The sequence below is a fragment of the Ranitomeya imitator genome, chromosome 8 (assembly GCF_032444005.1).
Source record: "Ranitomeya imitator isolate aRanImi1 chromosome 8, aRanImi1.pri, whole genome shotgun sequence".
In the NCBI taxonomy this organism is placed as follows: domain Eukaryota; kingdom Metazoa; phylum Chordata; class Amphibia; order Anura; family Dendrobatidae; genus Ranitomeya; species Ranitomeya imitator.
The window spans coordinates 170,564,830-170,586,787 of NC_091289.1; the positions used below are offsets into that span (position 1 = coordinate 170,564,830).

Below are 21,958 nucleotides of genomic sequence, written 5' to 3' on the forward strand. Positions count from 1 at the left end.
GGCCTTCCCCCAACATCAGTGTCTGACCCCACAAATGCTCCTCTGGATGAATGCACAAAAATTCCCGCAGAAGCCTCCAAAATCTTGTAGAAATTGTTATATCTGCAATGGGAGCGGCTCCATATTAATATGTGTGGATGTAGAATGGGAGGTCAGAAAAGGTCCTATGGGTGCAATGTGGAGGGGCACAATACTTTGTCCACATAGTGTGTACATGCTATGCCCATATATTCAGAATGGCATCAGCCAGGACAGTTTATGGGAATTGGTTCTGTAGCAATGTCTGTGCGCTAGAATAATGAGCTCCAGATAGCTATCGGCACAATTATCGTTTTGAACGTAATATGGTAAACGCCTTTTAACGTTTTCCCTTTCGTCGTCCTTACAGATAATGTCCAATGGAGACGAACAGTTGGAAAAGGCGATGGAAGAAATCTTGAGAGATTCTGAGAAAAAGCAATATGGCAGCCAGGCAGGGACTGACGACGACGTTACAGAACCATACGCTGCCGGCTCCAGCATGACTACGGCCAGAAACCCTCCGCTCACATTAATTTTAGACCCGAACAGTACGGGTGAGTATTTTTGCCATTACAATGGAGAAATGATGGATTTAGGAGGTATTTGTTCATGATTCCCCTGTATTTGCTGCCAGAGCAGAGGGGCACTGCAAAAGTGCGGATCCTGCCAAGGAATAGTGAGCACCGTCTTGTATTGTGTGATTGTCCATTCTTTTCTTTCGGAGGTCTATAATACCAAGTATAACCAACAAACATTTTTTTTATATATATATGGACACATTTTTACATTGGGGCAACTCCTTCCAGCAAAATTACAAGCGAGGGGGGTGGTAGGCCATGTTCAGACATCTATGAGGCTCTAAGTTCTGGTCACAAGACCTATGGCCTGTCCAAGCATTGCGGTCTATATACCTACACCTCTGAACCCGGTCCAGCTTCTAACTAACAGCGTTGATAAGCCTAAAAGTCCCCACGCACATAAGCCTAAAAGTCCCCACGCACATAAGCCTAAAAGTCCCCACGCACATAAGCCTAAAAGTCCCCACGCACATAAGCCTAAAAGTCCCCACGCACATAAGCCTAAAAGTCCCCACGCACATAAGCCTAAAAGTCCCCACGCACATAAGCCTAAAAGTCCCCACGCACATAAGCCTAAAAGTCCCCACGCACATAAGCCTAAAAGTCCCCACGCACATAAGCCTAAAAGTCCCCACGCACATAAGCCTAAAAGTCCCCACGCACATAAGCCTAAAAGTCCCCACGCACATAAGCCTAAAAGTCCCCACGCACATAAGCCTAAAAGTCCCCACGCACATAAGCCTAAAAGTCCCCACGCACATAAGCCTAAAAGTCCCCACGCACATTAGACTAACATCAGCCAAATTTGCTGACGTGTCTCTTCTTTGACATCATTTGATTTTTGGACGACTAATCCTTTTGTTTTCAGCAAGACGATCTGTTGCCAGAACACGGGAAGACTCATAAGAGTGAGCACTCCTGTGTGTGGAAGAGACGTCCTAGATGACTTCTGGACAAACCATTGTTCGACTGGCAGCCATCTATTGCATATCGGCCCCCTTTGCCTACCTCTATGCCGCATTGACGTCGTAAAAAGGCGGCACTGCAAAATAAGGACAATAATGACTTTTGTAGAAAAGCATATTGGTGGGAGTTAAGGAGTTCAGAAAAACAGTCATGCCTTGTATGTGATTTAGCTCTCACTAGATGGCAGTAAGAAGGATGCCCGTGATGCCCAGTTACATTGGATGGCATTTAATGAATATCTGAGATGATTTATTTTCTTGCATCTGTTCTGTCTTTTTTTTCCTCAGAGGTTCCCGCACAGAACACCAGAGCATCTACGAACCCTCCAGAGGAGGAAAGTGTTTCGTTTCACAAACTCTCATATTTAGGTCATATGAAGGTTTCGGCTCCACGCAGTGAGACAGAAGCCCTGCGGGCCATGTCCTCCATGAGAGCACATTGCTCAGCTCCGATCACCGTCACTGTCTACGTTCCTAATGTTGCTGAAGGCTCCGTCAGGTGAGTTCACCGCAGCGCGCTTTACCCAAGGTTGGATGGGATGTAACAGAAGGACCTAGGGGATCCGAACAGACAAATATTTGTGGATTTTTAGAATATGAAGTAGGCTCATCACAATGCTGCTTCCAGGTGTGGACAATGCCCCGAATAAAAGCAGCCCGTGACTGTAAATTGTGGACGTGACTGGTCCATCTGCAGCTTTGTACTCTCATCTGTATCATGGATGAAGGTACAGGAGCTGGCGCCGTTACATGAACTCTTCTCATCCCTAAAGTGGGTCAGACTAGTGAATGCTACGACTTATCTTCCACATTTTCCTCCCAGTGTAGAAGTCCATTGTACAAGAAGGGGATGAGCTGTGACATCTCCTATTGTGAATGGTGGATCCTGTGTTATCTACTCTATATAGAGGTGTTATCAGTCATTGTACAGGAGGAGGAGGAGGTGAGCTGTGACATCACCTATTGTGGATAGTGGATCCTGTGTGATCTACTCTATATAGAGGCGTTATCAGTCATTGTACAGGAGGAGGTGAGCTGTGACATCACCTATTGTGGATGGTGGATCCTGTGTTATCTACTGTATATAGAGGTGTTATCAGTCATTGTACAGTAGGAGTAGGTGAGCTGTGAGATCACCTACTGTGGATGGTGGATCCTGTGTTATCTACTGTATATAGAGGTGTTATCAGTCATTGTACAGGAGGAGGAGGTGAGCTGTGACATCACCTATTGTGGATGGTGGATCTTGTGTTATCTACTGTATATAGAGGTGTAATCAGTAGGGTTGATCGAATAGCTTCGGTAAGTTATTATCCGAATATCTATATCGCTTCCCGAATAGCTGCCTCTGTAACCCGGATACCTGGAGCGCTCCCGATAATCAGCTGTTGATCGCCGCAGCTGCATATGTCACGGCTGTGTGACAGTCACAACACATTCATGGAGAGTCCAACAAACCTATCAACAAAAATGCATATATACAGTAGGTATCCAGCAGAACCACAGTCAGACACTGGGTAGTGTTTGAGGCAAAGTTGTCACAGTTTCAGAAAATGTCCAAGTGCCCCCAGTGTTTTGAATGTTACTCTGCAAAAAACGTATGATAAACCATAAGGGCCAAGATAAAAAAGAGCCTAATGACTATAGAAAACGTGTATTTACCGTAAGAGTTGTTACCGGGGACCCACCACACCCGACGCGCGTTTTGCACCGAATTGCTTCGTAGCTGGACAGTATCCTGGTTCCTTTTTTGAGTTGTCTTCCTGGCGCAATGCCATCACTGCGGTGTGATGCAGGTGTCACGTTGCTGCAGATGCCGACAGGTGCGTTCAGAATACAGACTTGGCCAATGGACTGTTCTCACCAATTAAAATAGTATCTTTGTACCTTTTTGCTTTACTTTTTTTTATTTGGTTTTCTCTTTGAACACAATATTACTAAAATGTCAAAGGGAAATCTGCCTACTAAAATGTAGTAATGGCTGCAGGGTTGGGTGAGGACATGCCCTGATGTTATCACTTGAACTGCTTTTATTTGCATTTCATTGTTTTTTTTTTTGTTTGTTTTTGTGACTTTTCTAAGCTGCGGTGTAGTAACACAAGGTTCCAGGAAGCCTTGCCCAATCTTTATAACCCAGCATTGTTTTCTCCATGTCTAATTACAACAAACCTTTATTAACATCTTCTCCTTTCATGGTAGGAAACTGTAAATTAAAGTGAAGCGTTGAGCATAAAAAATAAAAGGATGTTGCTACCAGATCTGGATAAGATGTCTACATGGGAAAACACATGGCACATAAGATTTAAAGGGGTTGTCCAGCCTCGGGGTTCAAGTCTGCAGTAGCTCTATACATAACCTTTCTTAATTTTTTTGCTGCGGCCATTTACAGTAGCAGCATAATAAATGGGATTGTGTCGCCACTTTCCAAAATCGATAAAGTTTTAATTTTTCGGTCTATGGAGCCATGTGAGACTTTATTTTTTACGGGGCAAGATAATGTTTTTTTTATACCATTTTGGGATAGATAAGATATTTTGATCGCTTTTTACAGAATTCTTTGTACCAAAATACACAATTATGGAATTTTCAATTTTTTTTCGTTCACAGTGTTAGCCAATCGGGTTAATTATTCTTATATTTTGATAGATCGGACTTTTCTGAATGTGGAAATACCACATATGTAATTTTTTTTTATTACCGTATCTTTATTTTTAATGGGGGGTAGGGGGTTGATTTGAAGTTTTTATGTTTGTTTTTTGTTTTTCATATTTTTAAAACTTTTTTTTTTTTATCTTTCACTGGTCTTTTGCCCCCTTATGGAACTTGTCATGGTTTCCTTTGAAGCCCGGCCACAGGCAGAGTTTCAAGGGACCTCAGTAATGAGAAATATAGGGGTCTTCAGCAGACCCCCGACTGTCATAGCCACACATCGGCGACCCGCGATCACGTAAGATCCTTTATCGCAGACACATTATCTTACTATGTTTTATCCCCTCCTTATCTTTCACTGCAGGATCCTGGATCAGTCCAGCAATGCAGAAATCGCCTCCTTCCCAATCTACAAAGTGTTGTTCTGCGTCCGCGGACAGGACGGGACTCCAGAATGCGACTGCTTTGCATTCACCTCACGGGATCTTGACACCGATGAGTTTCAAATCCATGTATTCAGCTGCGAGATCAAAGAGGCGGTAAGCGTTCTGAAGCTGTGCTCTTGTAAAAGCTGCTCAGTCTTTTTTTTTTTTTCTTTTGCCTGAAATTGTCAGTTCATTTAATTGACTTTTTTTTTTTTTTCAATTTCAAGTCCTATTTAACCGCTCTTTTTTTTTTTTTTTTTTTTTTAGAAATGCAATTTTTTAAATTTGTCACTGCAAAAGAGGGAATGATGAAAGCGAATCTTCAGAATTTTTTTTATCATTTGCTGATCTAATTATTTTAATCAAAGGATGAGCAGTCTTGCCCATAATCGTATGATTTACCTTGTAGCGATGCTGACTTGTAATATACTCCAGAGCTGCATTTATAATTCTGCAGGATTCCGAGATCAAATCTCCCAACATTGCTTATTTGACTCAACCATGGGGCAGATTTACTAATCCCCGTTGCATTGTGCGAGATGACAAATTTGGTGCATCTTTAGACTTGTACTCCACTTCTTGCACCACTTACTTGCGCCATATTTGCAGCACACATTAACGTATTATAAAGCCGTGCTGCATTTTTTTTTTATCCATGCAATCAATTTTCAGGTCAGTGGTGTGACAATTTACGCCAGAATTTGACACCTTTTCCTTGAGTATCAGTAATAATGGGCCCTGATAACAATAAAGGCCTGGAGGATAGAGGGTAAACCTCTGCACGCGGCTCTCAGACCTGGCTGTGAAGCCGTCATGGGGAAGTGTCAGGTGATTTGAGTAATATGACTGTGGTTTCCTTTTTTTGGTGCGAACACATGAATACACTGGGATGTGAAATAATCACCAGACGACAGAACAGAGCCCACCACGTCATATGTGTCGCTCTTTTTTTTTTACTTTTTTATTTCTTATGTGTTATTTATTTTATTTTTTAAGCAAAATTCTGCATTTAATTTTAGGGTTGTGCGGAACGAAAATATTGATGATTTATAATTAAAGGGAGCCTGTCCTATGCAAAGACGTTATTTACCTGCAAATATAGTAGTAATATGAAGGTTACAGTCACATCTAACAGGCTTACTGGAGCAGTGGCTGCAGGGAAAAAGTGAACTTATGTCCTCCCTGCGGCCGCTTGCTTACAGTCATCAGGGCGGTGCAGGGAGCTGTAAAAGTCACCGCTCACTATACAGTGAGCTTGTAATCACTCCCCGACACATTGATTGGCAGCAAGCTTGGCTCACGCACAGTTATTCACAGTGTAAACAACCAGGACAGCAAAGCTCCATATACCGTGCAGTGGCTGGTCTCCGCTCTCATTGAAGTGAATGTGATCTGAGCCTGCAGTACCAGAGAATAGCCACTATGTGTGCTGTTCCAGCTTCGCAAATGGTGAACTCCTGGCAGCCGCAGCTTCTATTATAAGATGAGCCAAAAGATGTTTTAAGGGGGCGACCATCTCTCAGGGTGTAGAGCGCTCTGAAGAAAGCAGATGTTTCCTATAGCAAATATCTAGACTCCAGCTTGTGGCTGACGACTTCTCTAAGTCTGGTATTATGGGGTCTATTCCTGACATTTCTGTGCGGCTGCCGACATGACATGGCCTCTGCTAGAAGATGAATTTCCGGACAATGGCTCCTCTTATATTCCCCTCACGACATGTCCAGCACAGTGCGATGAAGAATGGTTTATTGTGTCAAGCAGTCAAAACCGAAATCCACAAGATCATTCTCCCATTGAAAGATCCCAATGTGGACAATTACTTATTCTTTTAGCATTTTTTTTTTTTCCTGATAATTTTTTTTTTTTAATCTTACTTACACTTGGATGTGTCTCCTCTCCTGACATTTCCGGCTTACTAAACGCCTGTATTCTTCAAAAAAATATCACTTTTGTTTTTCTTATAAATCTGTTTTGACTTTCCTCTGTTATTCATCCTGGAACTGAGCATTGCCACTCATCTGGTCAAATAGGTCGTGTCCCTATACAGTGTAACTAGATAGTGTCAGGATGTGTAGGAAGAAGCCTCTATTACTAGGGGTCTGGTAACGCCCAGGTGGCAGTTCCAGGAGGAATAACTGAGGATTGCTTTTTTTTAAATTATATTTTATTTTTTTGCTTGGTCATGGAGTTTCTTTATTTCTTTATCCTTCTGTGTAGGAAGTTTTCACTTTTGTAGGTAGCGGACTCATAATTTCCAGTACAGGTAGGTAGATATATACACGGTGATAGAATGTAAACCCGCAAGGACAGGGTCCTCTCCCCTCTGTACCAGTCTGTCATTGTAAACCTGTTTACTGTAAACGATATCTATAACCCTGTATGTAACCCTTTCTCATGTACAGCACCATGGAATTAATGGTTATATATATATATATATATGTGTATATACAGTACAGACAAAAAGTTTGGACACACCTTCTCATTTAAGGATTTTTCCGTATTTTCATGGCTATGAAAATTGTACATTCACACTGAAGGCATCAAAACTATGAATTAACACATGTGAAATTAAATACTTAACAAAAAAGTGTGAAACAACTGAAAATATGTCTTATATTCTAGGTTCTTCAAAGTAGCCACCTTTTGCTTTGATTCCTGCTTTGCACACTCTTGGCATTCTCTTGATGAGCTTCAAGAGGTAGTCACCGGGAATGGTCTTCACTTCACACGTGTGCCCTGTCAGGTTTAATAAGTGGGATTTCTTGCCTTGTAAATGGGGTTGGGACCATCAGTTGTGTTGTGCAGAAGTCTGGTGGATACACAGCTGATAGTCCTACTGAATAGACTGTTAGAATTTGTATTATGGCAAGAAAAAAGCAGCTAAGTAAAGAAAAACGAATGGCCATCATTACTTTAAGAAATGAAAGTCAGTCAGTCCGAACAATTCGGAAAACTTTGAAAGTGTCCCCAAGTGCAGTGGCAAAAACCACCAAGCGCTACAAAGAAACTGGCTCACATGAGGACCGCTCCAGGAAAGGAAGACCAAGAGTCACCTCTGCTTCTGAGGATAAATTTATCCAAGTCACCAGCCTCCGAAATCGCAGGTTAACAGCAGCTCAGATTAGAGACCAGGTCAATGCCACACAGAGTTCTAGCAGCAGACACATCTCTACAACAACTGTTAAGAGGAGACTTTGTGCAGCAGGCCTTCATGGTAAAATAGCTGCTAGGAAACCACTGCTCAGGACAGGCAACAAGCAGAAGAGACTTGTTTGGGCTAAAGAACACAAGGAATGGACATTAGACCAGTGGAAATCTGTGCTTTGGTCTGATGAGTCCAAATTTGAGATCTTTGGTTCCAACCGCAGTGTCTTTGTGCGACGCAGAAAAAGGTGAACGGATGGACTCTACATGCCTGGTTCCCACCGTGAAGCATGGAGGAGGAGGTGTGATGGTGTGGGGGGGCTTTGCTGGTGACACTGTTGGGGATTTATTCAAAATTGAAGGCATACTGAACCAGCATGGCTACCACAGCATCTTGCAGCGGCATGCTATTCCATCCGGTTTGCGTTTAGTTGGACCATCATTTATTTTTCAACAGGACAATGACCCCAAACACACCTCCAGGCTGTGTAAGGGCTATTTGACCAAGAAGGAGAGTGATGGGGTGCTACGCCAGATGACCTGGCCTCCACAGTCACCAGACCTGAACCCAATCGAGATGGTTTGGGGTGAGCTGGACCGAGAGTGAAGGCAAAAGGGCCAACAAGTGCTAAGCATCTCTGGGAACTCCGTCAAGATTGTTGGAAGACCATTCCCGGTGACTACCTCTTGAAGCTCATCAAGAGAATGCCAAGAGTGTGCAAAGCAGTCATCAAAGCAAAAGGTGGCTACTTTGAAAAACCTGGAATATAAGACATAATTTCAGTTGTTTCAGACTTTTTTGTTAAGTATACACACATACACATACATACACCTGCTAATGTTTGAGTGAAGTCAGGAAAATATTATTCAACTACAACCCACAGTCTAAAACTATTGACAAACATTATGGCCCATATAACAGTTTAAAATGTATTTCCAGGAGGAGCAACAGAGGACCATTACAGCACAAGGTTGTAATGAAATATTATTTCTACATTTGATGGAAAATGCAATGTGATGGAACGGTAAATGCAGAAAACAAATAGTCGCTGACTAGGTTTTTGTTTCCCCCCATAGGTTAGCCGGATACTGTACAGCTTCTTTACCGCATTCAAGCGCTCAGCGAAGCAAACTACAGACGTGAAGGATTCCTCCCTGCCCACCCCGGATAGCGACGTGTTCACATTCACCGTGTCCCTGGAGGTGAAGGAGGACGACGGAAAAGGGAATTTCAGGTACTTGCTGCTCCTGTATTATGCGGCAATACGTTTTATGTCTGCGCTACGAGATCGCTTCCCCAGGCCGTCTGGCACTTTCAGGAAAGGAACGTATGGTGTGTGCTACATTGGAGCTGTTGTGTCCCATCTGTAGCCACGGGAGGGATGTCCTCCGTCACGTCTGTCGCTGGCAGATCATAGAATTACATCAGATAATTGCTGCTCTCATATAGACGTTTCCTCAGATACTACATGTGACACATCAAATGTGAGTTTAGTAAATGCCCATTAAATGATTCACAACAATTATAGCATATATCGGGTTGTTTCATTTATATGGACTTTTTTTTTACTCAAATGCATGTATTTTTGGCTGAAAATAATGTTTGCAATTGGTTTTCCTTAAAAACCTTATGCCGTTTGCCTTCTATAGGCTCTGTAATGTCTATTTCTGGTTGCAGAATGAGTTAACTAAGATCCGTCAGTGAGCTTGTTCTGATTGGGCTTCTGTCATTTAATGTGGTTTTTTCTGAACTCCTCTAAGCTGATTTATGATAACACAAAAGTTCAACTCTCTTCCTATGTGGTTTGTGGTCATGTGGCATCGCGTCGGGATCCGGGGCTCAAATCCTTCCAAGGACAGCATCTGCAAGGAGTTTGTATGTTCTCCCCGTATTTGCATGGGTTTCCTCCAGGTTCTCTGGTTTCCTCCAACACTCCACGATTTTGCTGCGTTTTTTCTGCAGCAACACCTGAGTGCTTGGCAGGAAAGAATCTGCTGCAAAAATGCACGTTTTGGTGATGTTTTTAGTGCGATTTTTCATTTTTTTTTTATCTTCCAATTCAATAGGTGGAATAACGATGAAAGTGACATGCTCTATGTCCAAAAAACCAAGAAAGCATAAAATACCGATGCAAAAAAGCAATGTGTGTGCATGAGATTTCTGAAATCTCATAGGCTTTGCTGGTCCTGTAAAATCAGCTGAAAATTAGCATAAAAAACTCAGCAAAAAAACCCAGTGTGAACTTACCCCATGTCTGGCTTTAGGGTGGCTGAGCTGGACATAGTCTTCAAATGAGTTTTCTGGAAAGCTTGCCTTTAGTTTTACCTTCCAATTGGTCATGCTGCATGCCATAAATCATTGGAGCCATAGCTGCCACAGTTAATCTCATGTTCTTGCCATTTACTCTGGGTTCTTAGTCATCGCCTTGGCCGATAAACAGATGAGTGACACATCCCATTATGAGTTAATGCAAACAAAAAACCCTACTTTGTTTCTGCAGTTAGAATGATTGTCTCTTAACAATGTTTATTATGTAATAAATACGGTACACGTTCATGTATGATGATAGTGTTCTTGTAGTGATCCTCCTCGTTCACTCCCATGTGGAAATACAAGTTTTCTGATCTACAATGTAAAATATAAGTGAATTCTGCTTTTTCGTAGCTTCCACACCGTTTTTTTTTTTTTTTTCAATTTGATGATAGGACTACAGAGAATTGAATTACTGCAGCTCTTTACTCTCTCCCTGCTGTTGTTCGCTGCAGCTGTTCGAGAAATAGAGAAAGATTTTGAAATCTGGAGGAGAGGAAGAGACTGGAAAGTCCCAAACCAAATCATTGCTGTCTGTATAGAGAACTTGCCAATTGTTATCACAGCAGCATCAGCGCTCTCTCTGTCTCTCCCTCTTTTCTTTTTTCTTTCTTGCTGTTGGTTTCTTTATCACTCTCCTATGTGAATGAGATGTACACTTCCTCTTATGTGAGTTGATTGTTCTCTCGTGTTTGTGTAAGAGGCCGGAGCTCTGTGTTCTGTATGAGTGGGTTGCTGCGTTTTCTCTTTCTCCTCTCCTCTGTATAAGTGGATTGTTGATGTCTGTCTGTCTTTCCTTCTGCGTCTTTCCTTCTGCGTCTTTCCTTCTGCTCCTTTCCTTCTGCGCCTTTCCTTCTGCGCCTTTCCTTCTGCTCCTTTCCTTCTGCGCCTTTCCTTCTGCGCCTTTCCTTTTGCGCCTTTTTTTCTGCTCCTTTCCTTCTGCTGCTCCTTTCCTTCTGCTCCTTTGCTTCTACTCCTTTCCTTCTGCGTCTTTCCTTCTGCGTCTTTCCTTCTGCTCCTTTCCTTCTGCGCCTTTCCTTCTGCGCCTTTCCTTCTGCGCCTTTCCTTCTGCGCCTTTCCTTTTGCGCCTTTTTTTCTGCTCCTTTCCTTCTGCTGCTCCTTTCCTTCTGCTCCTTTGCTTCTACTCCTTTCCTTCTGCGCCTTTCCTTCTGCGCCTTTCCTTCTGCGCCTTTCCTTCTGCTCCTTTCCTTCTGCGTCTTTCCTTCTGCGTCTTTCCTTCTGCTCCTTTTCTTCTTCTCCTTTCCTTCTGCTCCTTTCCTTCTGCTCCTTTCCTTCTGCGTCTTTCCTTCTGCTCCTTTCCTTCTGCTCCTTTCCTTCTGCTCCTTTCCTTCTGCGCCTTTCCTTCTGCGCCTTTCCTTCTGCGCCTTTCCTTTTGCGCCTTTTTTTTCTGCTCCTTTCCTTCTGCTGCTCCTTTCCTTCTGCTCCTTTGCTTCTACTCCTTTCCTTCTGCGTCTTTCCTTCTGCATCTTTCCTTCTGCTCCTTTCCTTCTGCTCCTTTCCTTCTGCTCCTTTCCTTCTTCTCCTTTCCTTCTGCTCCTTTCCTTCTGCTCCTTTCCTTCTGCTCCTTTCCTTCTGCTCCTTTCCTTCTTCTCCTTTCCTTCTGCGCCTTTCCTTCTGCGCCTTTCCTTCTGCGCCTTTCCTTCTGCGCCTTTCCTTTTGCGCCTTTTTTTCTGCTCCTTTCCTTCTGCTGCTCCTTTCCTTCTGCTCCTTTGCTTCTACTCCTTTCCTTCTGCGTCTTTCCTTCTGCTCCTTTCCTTCTGCGCCTTTCCTTCTGCGCCTTTCCTTCTGCTCCTTTCCTTCTGCGCCTTTCCTTCTGCGCCTTTCCTTTTGCGCCTTTTTTTCTGCTCCTTTCCTTCTGCTGCTCCTTTCCTTCTGCTCCTTTGCTTCTACTCCTTTCCTTCTGCGTCTTTCCTTCTGCGTCTTTCCTTCTGCGTCTTTCCTTCTGCTCCTTTCCTTCTGCGCCTTTCCTTCTGCGCCTTTCCTTCTGCGCCTTTCCTTCTGCGCCTTTCCTTTTGCGCCTTTTTTTCTGCTCCTTTCCTTCTGCTGCTCCTTTCCTTCTGCTCCTTTGCTTCTGCGCCTTTCCTTCTGCTCCTTTCCTTCTGCGTCTTTCCTTCTGCTCCTTTTCTTCTGCTCCTTTCCTTCTGCTCCTTTCCTTCTGCTCCTTTCCTTCTGCGTCTTTCCTTCTGCTCCTTTCCTTCTGCTCCTTTCCTTCTGTGCCTTTCCTTCTGCGCCTTTCCTTCTGCGCCTTTCCTTCTGCGCCTTTCCTTCTGCGCCTTTCCTTTTGCGCCTTTTTTTCTGCTCCTTTTTTTCTGCTCCTTTCCTTCTGCTGCTCCTTTCCTTCTGCTCCTTTGCTTCTACTCCTTTCCTTCTGCGTCTTTCCTTCTGCGTCTTTCCTTCTGCTCTTTTCCTTCTGCTCCTTTCCTTCTGCTCCTTTCCTTCTGCTCCTTTCCTTCTGCTCCTTTCCTCTTGCGCCTTTCTTCCTGCGCCTTTCCTTCTGCGCCTTTCCTTCTGCGCCTTTCCTTCTGCGCCTTTCCTTCTGCGCCTTTCCTTTTGCGCCTTTTTTTCTGCTCCTTTCCTTCTGCTGCTCCTTTCCTTCTGCTCCTTTGCTTCTACTCCTTTCCTTCTGCATCTTTCCTTCTGCTCCTTTCCTTCTGCTCCTTTCCTTCTGCTCCTTTCCTTCTTCTCCTTTCCTTCTGCTCCTTTCCTTCTGCTCCTTTCCTTCTGCTCCTTTCCTTCTGCTCCTTTCCTTCTGCTCCTTTCCTTCTTCTCCTTTCCTTCTGCGCCTTTCCTTCTGCGCCTTTCCTTCTGCGCCTTTCCTTTTGCGCCTTTTTTTCTGCTCCTTTCCTTCTGCTGCTCCTTTCCTTCTGCTCCTTTGCTTCTACTCCTTTCCTTTTGCGTCTTTCCTTCTGCGTCTTTCCTTCTGCGTCTTTCCTTCTGCGTCTTTCCTTCTGCGTCTTTCCTTCTGCGTCTTTCCTTCTGCTCCTTTCCTTCTGCGTCTTTCCTTCTGCTCCTTTCCTTCTGCGCCTTTCCTTCTGCTCCTTTCCTTCTTCTCCTTTCCTTCTTCTCCTTTCCTTCTGCTCCTTTCCTTCTGCGCTTTTCCTTCTGCGCTTTTCCTTCTGCGCCTTGCCTTCTGCGCCTTTCCTTCTTCTCCTTTCCTTCTGCTCCTTTCCGTCTGCTCCTTTCCTTCTGCTCCTTTAATTCTGCGCCTTTCCTTCTGCTCTTTTCCTTATGCGCCTTGCCTTCTGTGCCTTTCTCCTTCTGCGCCTTTCCTTCTGCACCTTTCCTTCGGCGTCTTTCCCATTTTCTCGCTTTTTCTTTTCTCTTTCACTCTTTCTGTGTTTTTGTAATTTTTTTTATGATTCATCAGTCTATTTTTCTTTCTCTAACTTTCTGTCTTTTTCTCTTTACCTCTTTCTTATTATTTCCCTGTCTGTTACTCTTTCTTTCTCTCTATGGCTCTCTTTAAATGTTAACTAAGCCGGCAGGCTTGTACAGTAGAAGCAGTGACTGTGACCGGCCTGCATCTCTACATGGCAGACAGTGATGGCATCATCTTTAATTAATTTCTCTAGTAAAAAAAAAGAAATGTTCCAAATACTTACTTTATTATAGGGATTACTGCAGGTATGCTCTAAGCCAGGGGTCAGGAACCTTTTTGGCTAAGAGAGCCGTAAACGCCACATATTTTGAAATATAATTCCGCGAGAGCCGTACAATATGTTTAAAGGGCCATTGACAGATCAATCGCTCCAATGTTCACTTAGTACAGCAAGGAATGCTCCTCCCTGCTGTATAAAGCCACAACTGGACTGAAACAATGGTAATTAGCAGTAAAAAATTAAATAAATAACTTACATTGTGAGCTTGCGATGCATGACATCAGTCCAGCAGTCTGGCTTCTTCTTTTTCCTGCGCATGACTGGAAGCTGGCATTCTTCCCACCTGATGTTGAGAGAATGCCAGCTTTGAGGCATTCGCAGAAGAAAGAAGCTGGAATGTTGGACATGTCACACAACGCATTGTCAGTTATGTCAATTGTCTATTTTATTATTGTATCCATCCTGCCCCATGTCTCCAATCATGCCCCGTGTCTACATTCTGCCCATGCCTCCAGTCCTGCCCCCAGTGTGTCCAGCATATTACCCCCAGTGTGTCCAGCATATTACCCCCAGTGTGTCCAGCATATTACCCCCAGTGTGTCCAGCAATCTGCCCCAGTATGTCCAGCATATTGCCCCCAGACAGTGTGTCCAGCAATCTGCCCCAGTGTGTCCAGCATATTACCACCAGTGTGTCCAGCAATCTGGCCCAGTGTCTCCAGCATTGCCCCAGTGTATCCAGCATTGCCCCAGTGTGTCCAGCAATCATCTGCCCCAGTGTCTCCAGCAATCTGCCCCAGTGTCTCCAGCAATCTGCCCCCAGTGTCTCCAGCAATCTGCCCCCAGTGTCTCCAGCAATCTGCCCCCAGTGTCTCCAGCAATCTGCCCCCAGTGTGTCCTCCAGCAATCTGCCCCCAGTGTGTCCTCCAATCTGCCCCACTGTCTCCAGCATTGCCCCCAGTGTGTCCTCCAATCTGCCTCACTGTCTCCAGCATTGCCCCCAGTGTGTCCTCCAATCTGCCCTACTGTCTCCAGCTTTGCCCGCTTAGTGTGTCCTCCAATCTGCCCCAGTGTCTCCAGCATTGCCCCCAGTGTGTCCTCCAATCTGCCCCAGTGTCTCCAGCATTGCCCCCCAGTGTGTCCTCCAGCATTGCCCCCCACTCCCCCAGTGTGTCCACCGATAACTGATCCAAAATAAAAAAAAAAAAAACAAGCAGTCTCCTCACCTGTCCGCGCTCCAGGCGGCGAGCTCCCTGCAGCAGCGCACACTCGCCGGCGACTGACAATGACGTCAGACGCCGGCGACGTGTGCGCTGCGGCCGACATCAGCCGCCAGCCTCCAATTGGCTGGCGGCTGTTGTTGTTAACTATTGATGTGCGGGCGCGCGCCCGAACATCAATAGGAAACCGCCGCAGCGCTGCAAGGGGCCCGGTGAGCAGATGAGAAGGGGCCCGATGCGGCCCCCTCTCTCCGCCCACCGGGTCCGGGGGGCACATAAACGCCGGCGGCGGCGGCCGGCACGGGCCGGCATTCACAAATGATTATCAGAGGGTTAATCTGCGGTAGCCCAGGGCCCCCCCAGACCACTGGGCCCTGGGCTACCGCCCATATTGACCCTCTGATAATCCGCCCCTGGAAGTAAGTGACGGAAGTGTGCGGGAGCAGGAGGCGGACATAGTGCGGTGACCAGGGGCGTCTGACTTGCCGGCCCCGGGCCCCCTGTCTGCGAGCCAGATACGGCCATCAAAAGAGCCATATCTGGCTCGCGAGCCATAGGTTCCCGACCCCTGCTCTAAGCTATGCAAATCCTGACATAGTAATTTTATATTGCGTCTAGCAAAATTCTGCTGGTCTCCTTTTTTTTTTTTTTTTTCTTAAAACAAGCTTGATAAGCTATTAAAAAAAATATATATATATACCAATCTTTTTCTAATAATGGCTTCCCTGTCTGTTTGACATGCTAATGTCACCGACACAGATTACAATGGCTGTCATCACAGTATTCACCAGCCTGTGTGGAAAATTGCCCACTCTGCTTTCAAATAAAAATGTTGTGAAAAGCTTTAAAAATAGATTATTCATAAAAGATCTCTTATTCCGCAGCGATTTGTGTCTTAAGGATCAGCAGCTGGAGTCTCACCACAACTTGTTTCCTTGTTTCAAGCAATTCCCTGTCAAATTGCACTTCAATACAGGAATCGCAGAATGAGCTCAGACAAAAGCGGTTTATGAGAGCGAATCATGTTCTCTCTGGAAATTATTAGACAGAAGCAGAGCTATTAGGGTGACATCTGCCGCTTCTCCAATGCAGAGCATAGGCTTCTTCTTTAACCCCTTAATGATCTGACCTAACAGTGCCTTAACCTTCGTCAGGCTGCATAATTTTACAACGTTAACAGGCTGCAGAGGTACAATTGTACCTTCATATATATTTTATTGAGATTTGGCCAATATATTCTGGACCAAAAGTGCAGAGATGTCACAAAATTTCAGCCCTCTACGGCTTTTCAAAAAAAAAAAGTTATTGCAATTTTAAAACGGAATAGTTACAATTGTACCTACTCTGCCGGACGATGGTTAAAGAGTAAGCACCATTTCCCCCCACCCCCCCACCCCCTCATAAATCAATAGTACATGTGAAAATAAGCAACTTTTTAAATATGTCTTATCAGAGAAATCCGTTTCTTTCTTCTCCTGGACTGAACATTCATTCTAAAATTTCCCAATTCGTGGTTGCAGATTGTCTCTTCAGAGAGGAAGAGAACTAGAACTCTAGTGGCGCCTGTAGGAAGTAGCAATCCTAAAAGTCAGTGTCGACCCTTTAACGAGCCTTGTCACATGAATTTTAAAAGTCAAAGCAAGAATCTCAATTTGCACTGTGTTTCAGGGTACAGCCTCTCGTCAATGCAAAGTATGAGATATTTCCCGGAGGATCATTGCGGATTAAAGGTCTCCTCATCTCGGCATGCTTATCATGTCACTCTCCGTAAGAAGACACATTACCCCTTGGATCAATTTATGGTTAAATTCTATGTTCAGTGAATACAGACTGTCCCATTACTGAGCTTGGAGATGACCGATAGTGTTTATAAAGTTCTGTGGAGTCATTTAAGGAGAACTTTAAGCAAAATGTCTTTATCTGCCTCTAGCACCTCCCTTGAATGTCTGTCTGCCTCTGGCTCCTCCATAAAATGTCTGTGTCTGCCTCTAGTTCCTTCCTAGAATGTCTGTCTGCCTCTAGTTCCTTCCTAGAATGTCTGTCTGCCTCTAGCTCCTTCCTAGAATGTCTGTCTGCCTCTAGCTCATCCCTAGAATGTCTGTGTCTGCCTCTAGCTCCTCCCTAGAATGTCTGTGTCTGCCTCTAGCTCCTTCCTAGAATGTCTGTCTGCCTCTAGCTCCTCCCTAGAATGTCTGTCTGCCTCTAGCTCCTCCCTAGAATGTTTGTCTGCCTCTAGCTCCTTCCTAGAATGTCTGTCTGCTTCTAGCTCCTCCCTAGAATGTTTGTCTGCGTCTAGCTCCTTCCTAGAATGTCTGTCTGCCTCTAGCTCCTCCCTAGAATGTCTGTCTGCCTCTAGCTCCTCCCTAGAATGTCTGTCTGCCTCTAGCTCCTCCCTAGAATGTCTGTCTGCCTCTAGCTTCTTCCTAGAATGTCTGTGTTCCTCTAGCTCCTCCCTAGAATGTCTGTCTCTGCCTGTAGCTCCTCCCTAGAATGTCTGTGTGTTCCTCTAGCTCCTCCCTAGAATGTCTGTCTGCCTCTAGCTCCTCCCTAGAATGTCTGTCTGCCTCTAGCTCCTCCCTAGAATGTCTGTCTGCCTCTAGCTCCTCCCTAGAATGTCTGTGTTCCTCTAGCTCCTCCCTAGAATGTCTGTCTGCCTCTAGCTCCTCCCTAGAATACTGTGTGTTCCTCTAGCTCCTCCCTAGAATGTCTTTCTGCCTCTAGCTCCTCCCTAGAATGTCTGTGTTCCTCTAGCTCCTCCCTAGAATGTGTGTTCCTCTAGCTCCTCCCTAGAATGTCTGTCTGCCTCTAGCTCCTCCCTAGAATGTCTGTGTTCCTCTAGCTCCTCCCTAGAATGTCTGTGTGTTCCTCTAGCTCCTCCCTAGAATGTCTGTGTTCCTTTAGCTCCTCCCTAGAATGTCTGTCGGTCTCTAGCTCCTCCCTAGAATGTCTTTGTTTCTCTAGCTCCTCCCTAGAATGTCTGTGTTCCTCTAGCTCCTCCCTAGAATGTCTGTCTGCCTCTAGCTCCTCCCTAGAATGTCTGTCTGCCTCTAGCTCCTCCCTAGAATGTCTGTGTTCCTCTAGCTCCTCCCTAGAATGTCTGTCTGCCTCTAGCTCCTCCCTAGAATGTCTGTGTCTGCCTCTAGCTCCTCCCTAGAATGTCTGTCTACCTCTAGCTCCTCCCTAGAATGTCTGTGTGCCTCTAGCTCCTCCCTAGAATGTCTGTGTCTACCTCTAGCTCCTCCCTAGAATGTCTGTCTCTGCCTCTGGCTCCTTCCTCCTCCAAAGAATTATAAAAGCACCAACTGTCATGTCTTTTCTCAGCAATGTGAACATTAGGCTTCACTGAATACTTATTTTACCCATGAAATGAGAGTGAAGGATCAGTCTTGCAGTAGAAAGAAGCAGATTTGTCTGATAAGATATAAGACAAAGTTGCTTATGTTCACATATACTTTTGATTCATGAATTAAAAATTATTCTTGGTATTTTCCGACAGCAAAATAATACGGTTGGGTGTTTTTAGCCATGTATTGATGAACAAATGCTGGGACCCTTAGAGAATCAAGAATCTGAAGAGCTCCTTGTGAATGAAGAGGTGATCGATCATGAGCACCTCCGCTCCGTTCATTGTTATGGGGAGGAGCGAAGACCAACTGAGCGCTGTAGTTGTCCCATTAAGAATGAGTGGAGCAGCAATGTGCATGATCGACCACTGCTCCATTCACACGGGGCTCTTAAGACCCCAGTTTTTGGGATGAGAGAGGGGTCTCAGTGGTCAGACCACCAGCAGTCGGGAAGTTGTATAACTTTCAAACTTGAAAATACCTCTTTTATGACTATACACTATGTGCACAAGGATGGTTAATACAATCATTCTATGCCCATTGAGCATCATATTATTAGCAGCACATCATCTGTTTATAGGGGGCAATGTGCTGCCGAGGACGATGATTTACAGTGGGGCAAAAAAGTATTTAGTCAGTCAGCAATAGTGCAAGTTCCACCACTTAAAAAGATGAGAGGCGTCTGTAATTTACATCATAGGTAGACCTCAACTATGGGAGACAAACAGAGAAAAAAAAATCCAGAAAATCACATTGTCTGTTTTTTTAACATTTTATTTGCATATTATGGTGGAAAATAAGTATTTGGTCAGAAACAAAATTTCATCTCAATACTTTGTAATATATCCTTTGTTGGCAATGACAGAGGTCAAACGTTTTCTATAAGTCTTCACAAGGTTGCCACACACTTTGTTGGTATGTTGGCCCATTCCTCCATGTAGATCTCCTCTAGAGCAGTGATGTTTTTGGCTTTTCGCTTGGCAACACGGACTTTCAACTCCCTCCAAAGGTTTTCTATAGGGTTGAGATCTGGAGACTGGCTTGGCCACTCCAGGACCTTGAAATGCTTCTTACGAAGCCACTCCTTCGTTGCCCTGGTGGTGTGCTTTGGATCATTGTCATGTTGAAAGACCCAGCCACGTTTCATCTTCAATGCCCTTGCTGATGGAAGGAGGTTTGCACTCAAAATCTCACGATACATGGCCCCATTTATTCTTTCATGTACCCGGATCAGTCGTCCTGGCCCCTTTGCAGAGAAACAGCCCCAAAGCATGATGTTTCCACCACCATGCTTTACAATAGGTATGGTGTTTGATGGATGCAACTCAGTATTCTTTTTCCTCCCAACACGACAAGTTGTGTTTCTACCAAACAGTTCCAGTTTGGTTTCATCAGACCATAGGACATTCTCCCAAAACTCCTCTGGATCATCCAAATGCTCTCTAGCAAACTTCAGACGGGCCCGGACATGTACTGGCTTAAGCAGTGGGACACGTCTGGCACTGCAGGATCTGAGTCCATGGTGGCATAGTGTGTTACTTATGGTAGGCCTTGTTACATTGGTCCCAGCTCTCTGCAGTTCATTCACTAGGTCCCCCCGCGTGGTTCTGGGATTTTTGCTCACCGTTCTTGTGATCATTCTGACCCCACGGGGTGGGATTTTGCGTGGAGCCCCAGATCGAGGGAGATTATCAGTGGTCTTGTATGTCTTCCATTTTCTAATTATTGCTCCCACTGTTGATTTCTTCACTCCAAGCTGGTTGGCTATTGCAGATTCAGTCTTCCCAGCCTGGTGCAGGGCTACAATTTTGTTTCTGGTGTCCTTTGACAGCTCTTTGGTCTTCACCATAGTGAAGTTTGGAGTCAGACTGTTTGAGGGTGTGCACAGGTGTCTTTTTATACTGATAAGTTTAAACAGGTGCCATTACTACAGGTAATGAGTGGAGGAAAGAGGAGACTCTTAAAGAAGAAGTTACAGGTCTGTGAGAGCCAGAAATCTTGATTGTTTGTTTCTGATCAAATACTTATTTTCCACCATAATATGCAAATAAAATGTTAAAAAAAACAGACAATGTGATTTTCTGGATTTTTTTTTCTCAGTTTGTCTCCCATAGTTGAGGTCTACCTATGATGTAAATTACAGACGCCTCTCATCTTTTTATGTGGTGGAACTTGCACTATTGCTGACTGACTAAATACTTTTTTGCCCCACTGTATAAGCCACCTTAAAAATTATCACACCTGATGAACTAGCGTTTCGCTCCTTCATCAGGTGTTTCCTATCTAATCTACCTACCTATCTAGATCAATAGATAAACGGCCGTGTTCCTATAAGTGCTCATGCCCCGATTATTAACTCTTCTAAACAATCCTTTAACGTCTGTTTACAATAGATGATTATTGGTTAATTTTGCCTAATTTTGTTGCCTATAAAAAAAATAAAAAAAAATTATTCTCAGCAGCACATCCTGTGAAAACAGAGAATGTGCTGCCGACGATATAAACTAAGACTTAACGATCATACAGCCCCATACAGTGGTGGTTAACGATCTGGCACTTTTGTGCTCTCTATGGTTGATTAAAAGGAAGATGTTGTGGAAAGAATTGGGTTTGTTGCACAGTATAACACAAAGTTGTTGGTATTTTTTTCGTTGTCTCAACAGCCCAGTCCCGAAAGATCGAGATAAACTGTACTTCAAACTGAAGCAAGGACTGGAAAAGAAAGTGGTGATCACTATCCAGCAGGTGTCAAACATGGAACTAGTAGTAGAGAGGTGAGCAAATCTGAGACCTCCGAAACCTCCTACCTCTGGGGTCGGCCGGTTTATCGCAAATAACGTTTATTTTAAACAAGTGAAAATTTTCATAAACTGTTGTTTTTTTTTGAAACAATGGATTCTAAATCACCCGATTCTACAGCTCCTCCACTTAGAGGGGTTGTCCAGCACCAAGAAAAGTACATAAATGACTGCGAAAGATGTAGTTATAAAACGTATTAATTCAATTAATGTATGCCAGGTGCCCCAATTACTAGCTGTACTCTTTTTTTTTTTTTTTGCTTTTTTTTTTTTTTTTTTTGGGGGGGGCGCGCTGAACAACCCCTCTACCTCTTTGTCACCCTTAAATACAGAGCGTAAACCCTTTATTGATTGCTAGCTTGTGTCCTGAGACCCCCCACCACTTAGCTCTTGCACGAGCGCTAACACAGCTCATACACCGCGGAGCTCACACAAGAGTTCAACACTTCTTTTGGCCTTTTGAATGATTGAAGGTGGTCTCAGGTCACGGCCCACCAACCTTTTTTATGGTGCTGAGATAGATATAGATAGATATATAGATATATATATATATATATATATATATATATATATATATATACACAGTGGGGCAAAAAAGTATTTAGTCAGTCAGCAATAGTGCAAGTTCCACCACTTAAAAAGATGAGAGGCGTCTGTAATTTACATCATAGGTAGACCTCAACTATGGGAGACAAACTGAGAAAAAAAAATCCAGAAAATCACATTGTCTGTTTTTTTAACATTTTATTTGCATATTATGGTGGAAAATAAGTATTTGGTCAGAAACAAAATTTCATCAATACTTTGTAATATATCCTTTGTTGGCAATGACAGAGGTCAAACGTTTTCTATAAGTCTTCACAAGGTTGCCACACACTGTTGTT

General features: G+C 44.2%; 1 protein-coding gene across 5 annotated transcripts in view; it reads left to right on the forward strand.

Annotated features, from left to right (window-relative positions):
• The window catches only part of RABGAP1L (RAB GTPase activating protein 1 like), a 304,875-nt gene that overhangs the window by 48,082 nt on the left and 234,835 nt on the right, over window positions 1–21,958 (forward strand). For all 5 annotated transcript variants that reach the window (XM_069737819.1, XM_069737817.1, XM_069737820.1 and 2 more), the window contains 5 exons: window positions 389–575; window positions 1,853–2,063; window positions 4,578–4,752; window positions 8,860–9,017; window positions 20,940–21,050. In XM_069737819.1, coding sequence (XP_069593920.1) covers window positions 392–575; window positions 1,853–2,063; window positions 4,578–4,752; window positions 8,860–9,017; window positions 20,940–21,050 — 839 coding nt within the window. In that variant the 5' untranslated portion in view covers window positions 389–391. The remainder of the gene's footprint in view (window positions 1–388; window positions 576–1,852; window positions 2,064–4,577; window positions 4,753–8,859; window positions 9,018–20,939; window positions 21,051–21,958) is intronic.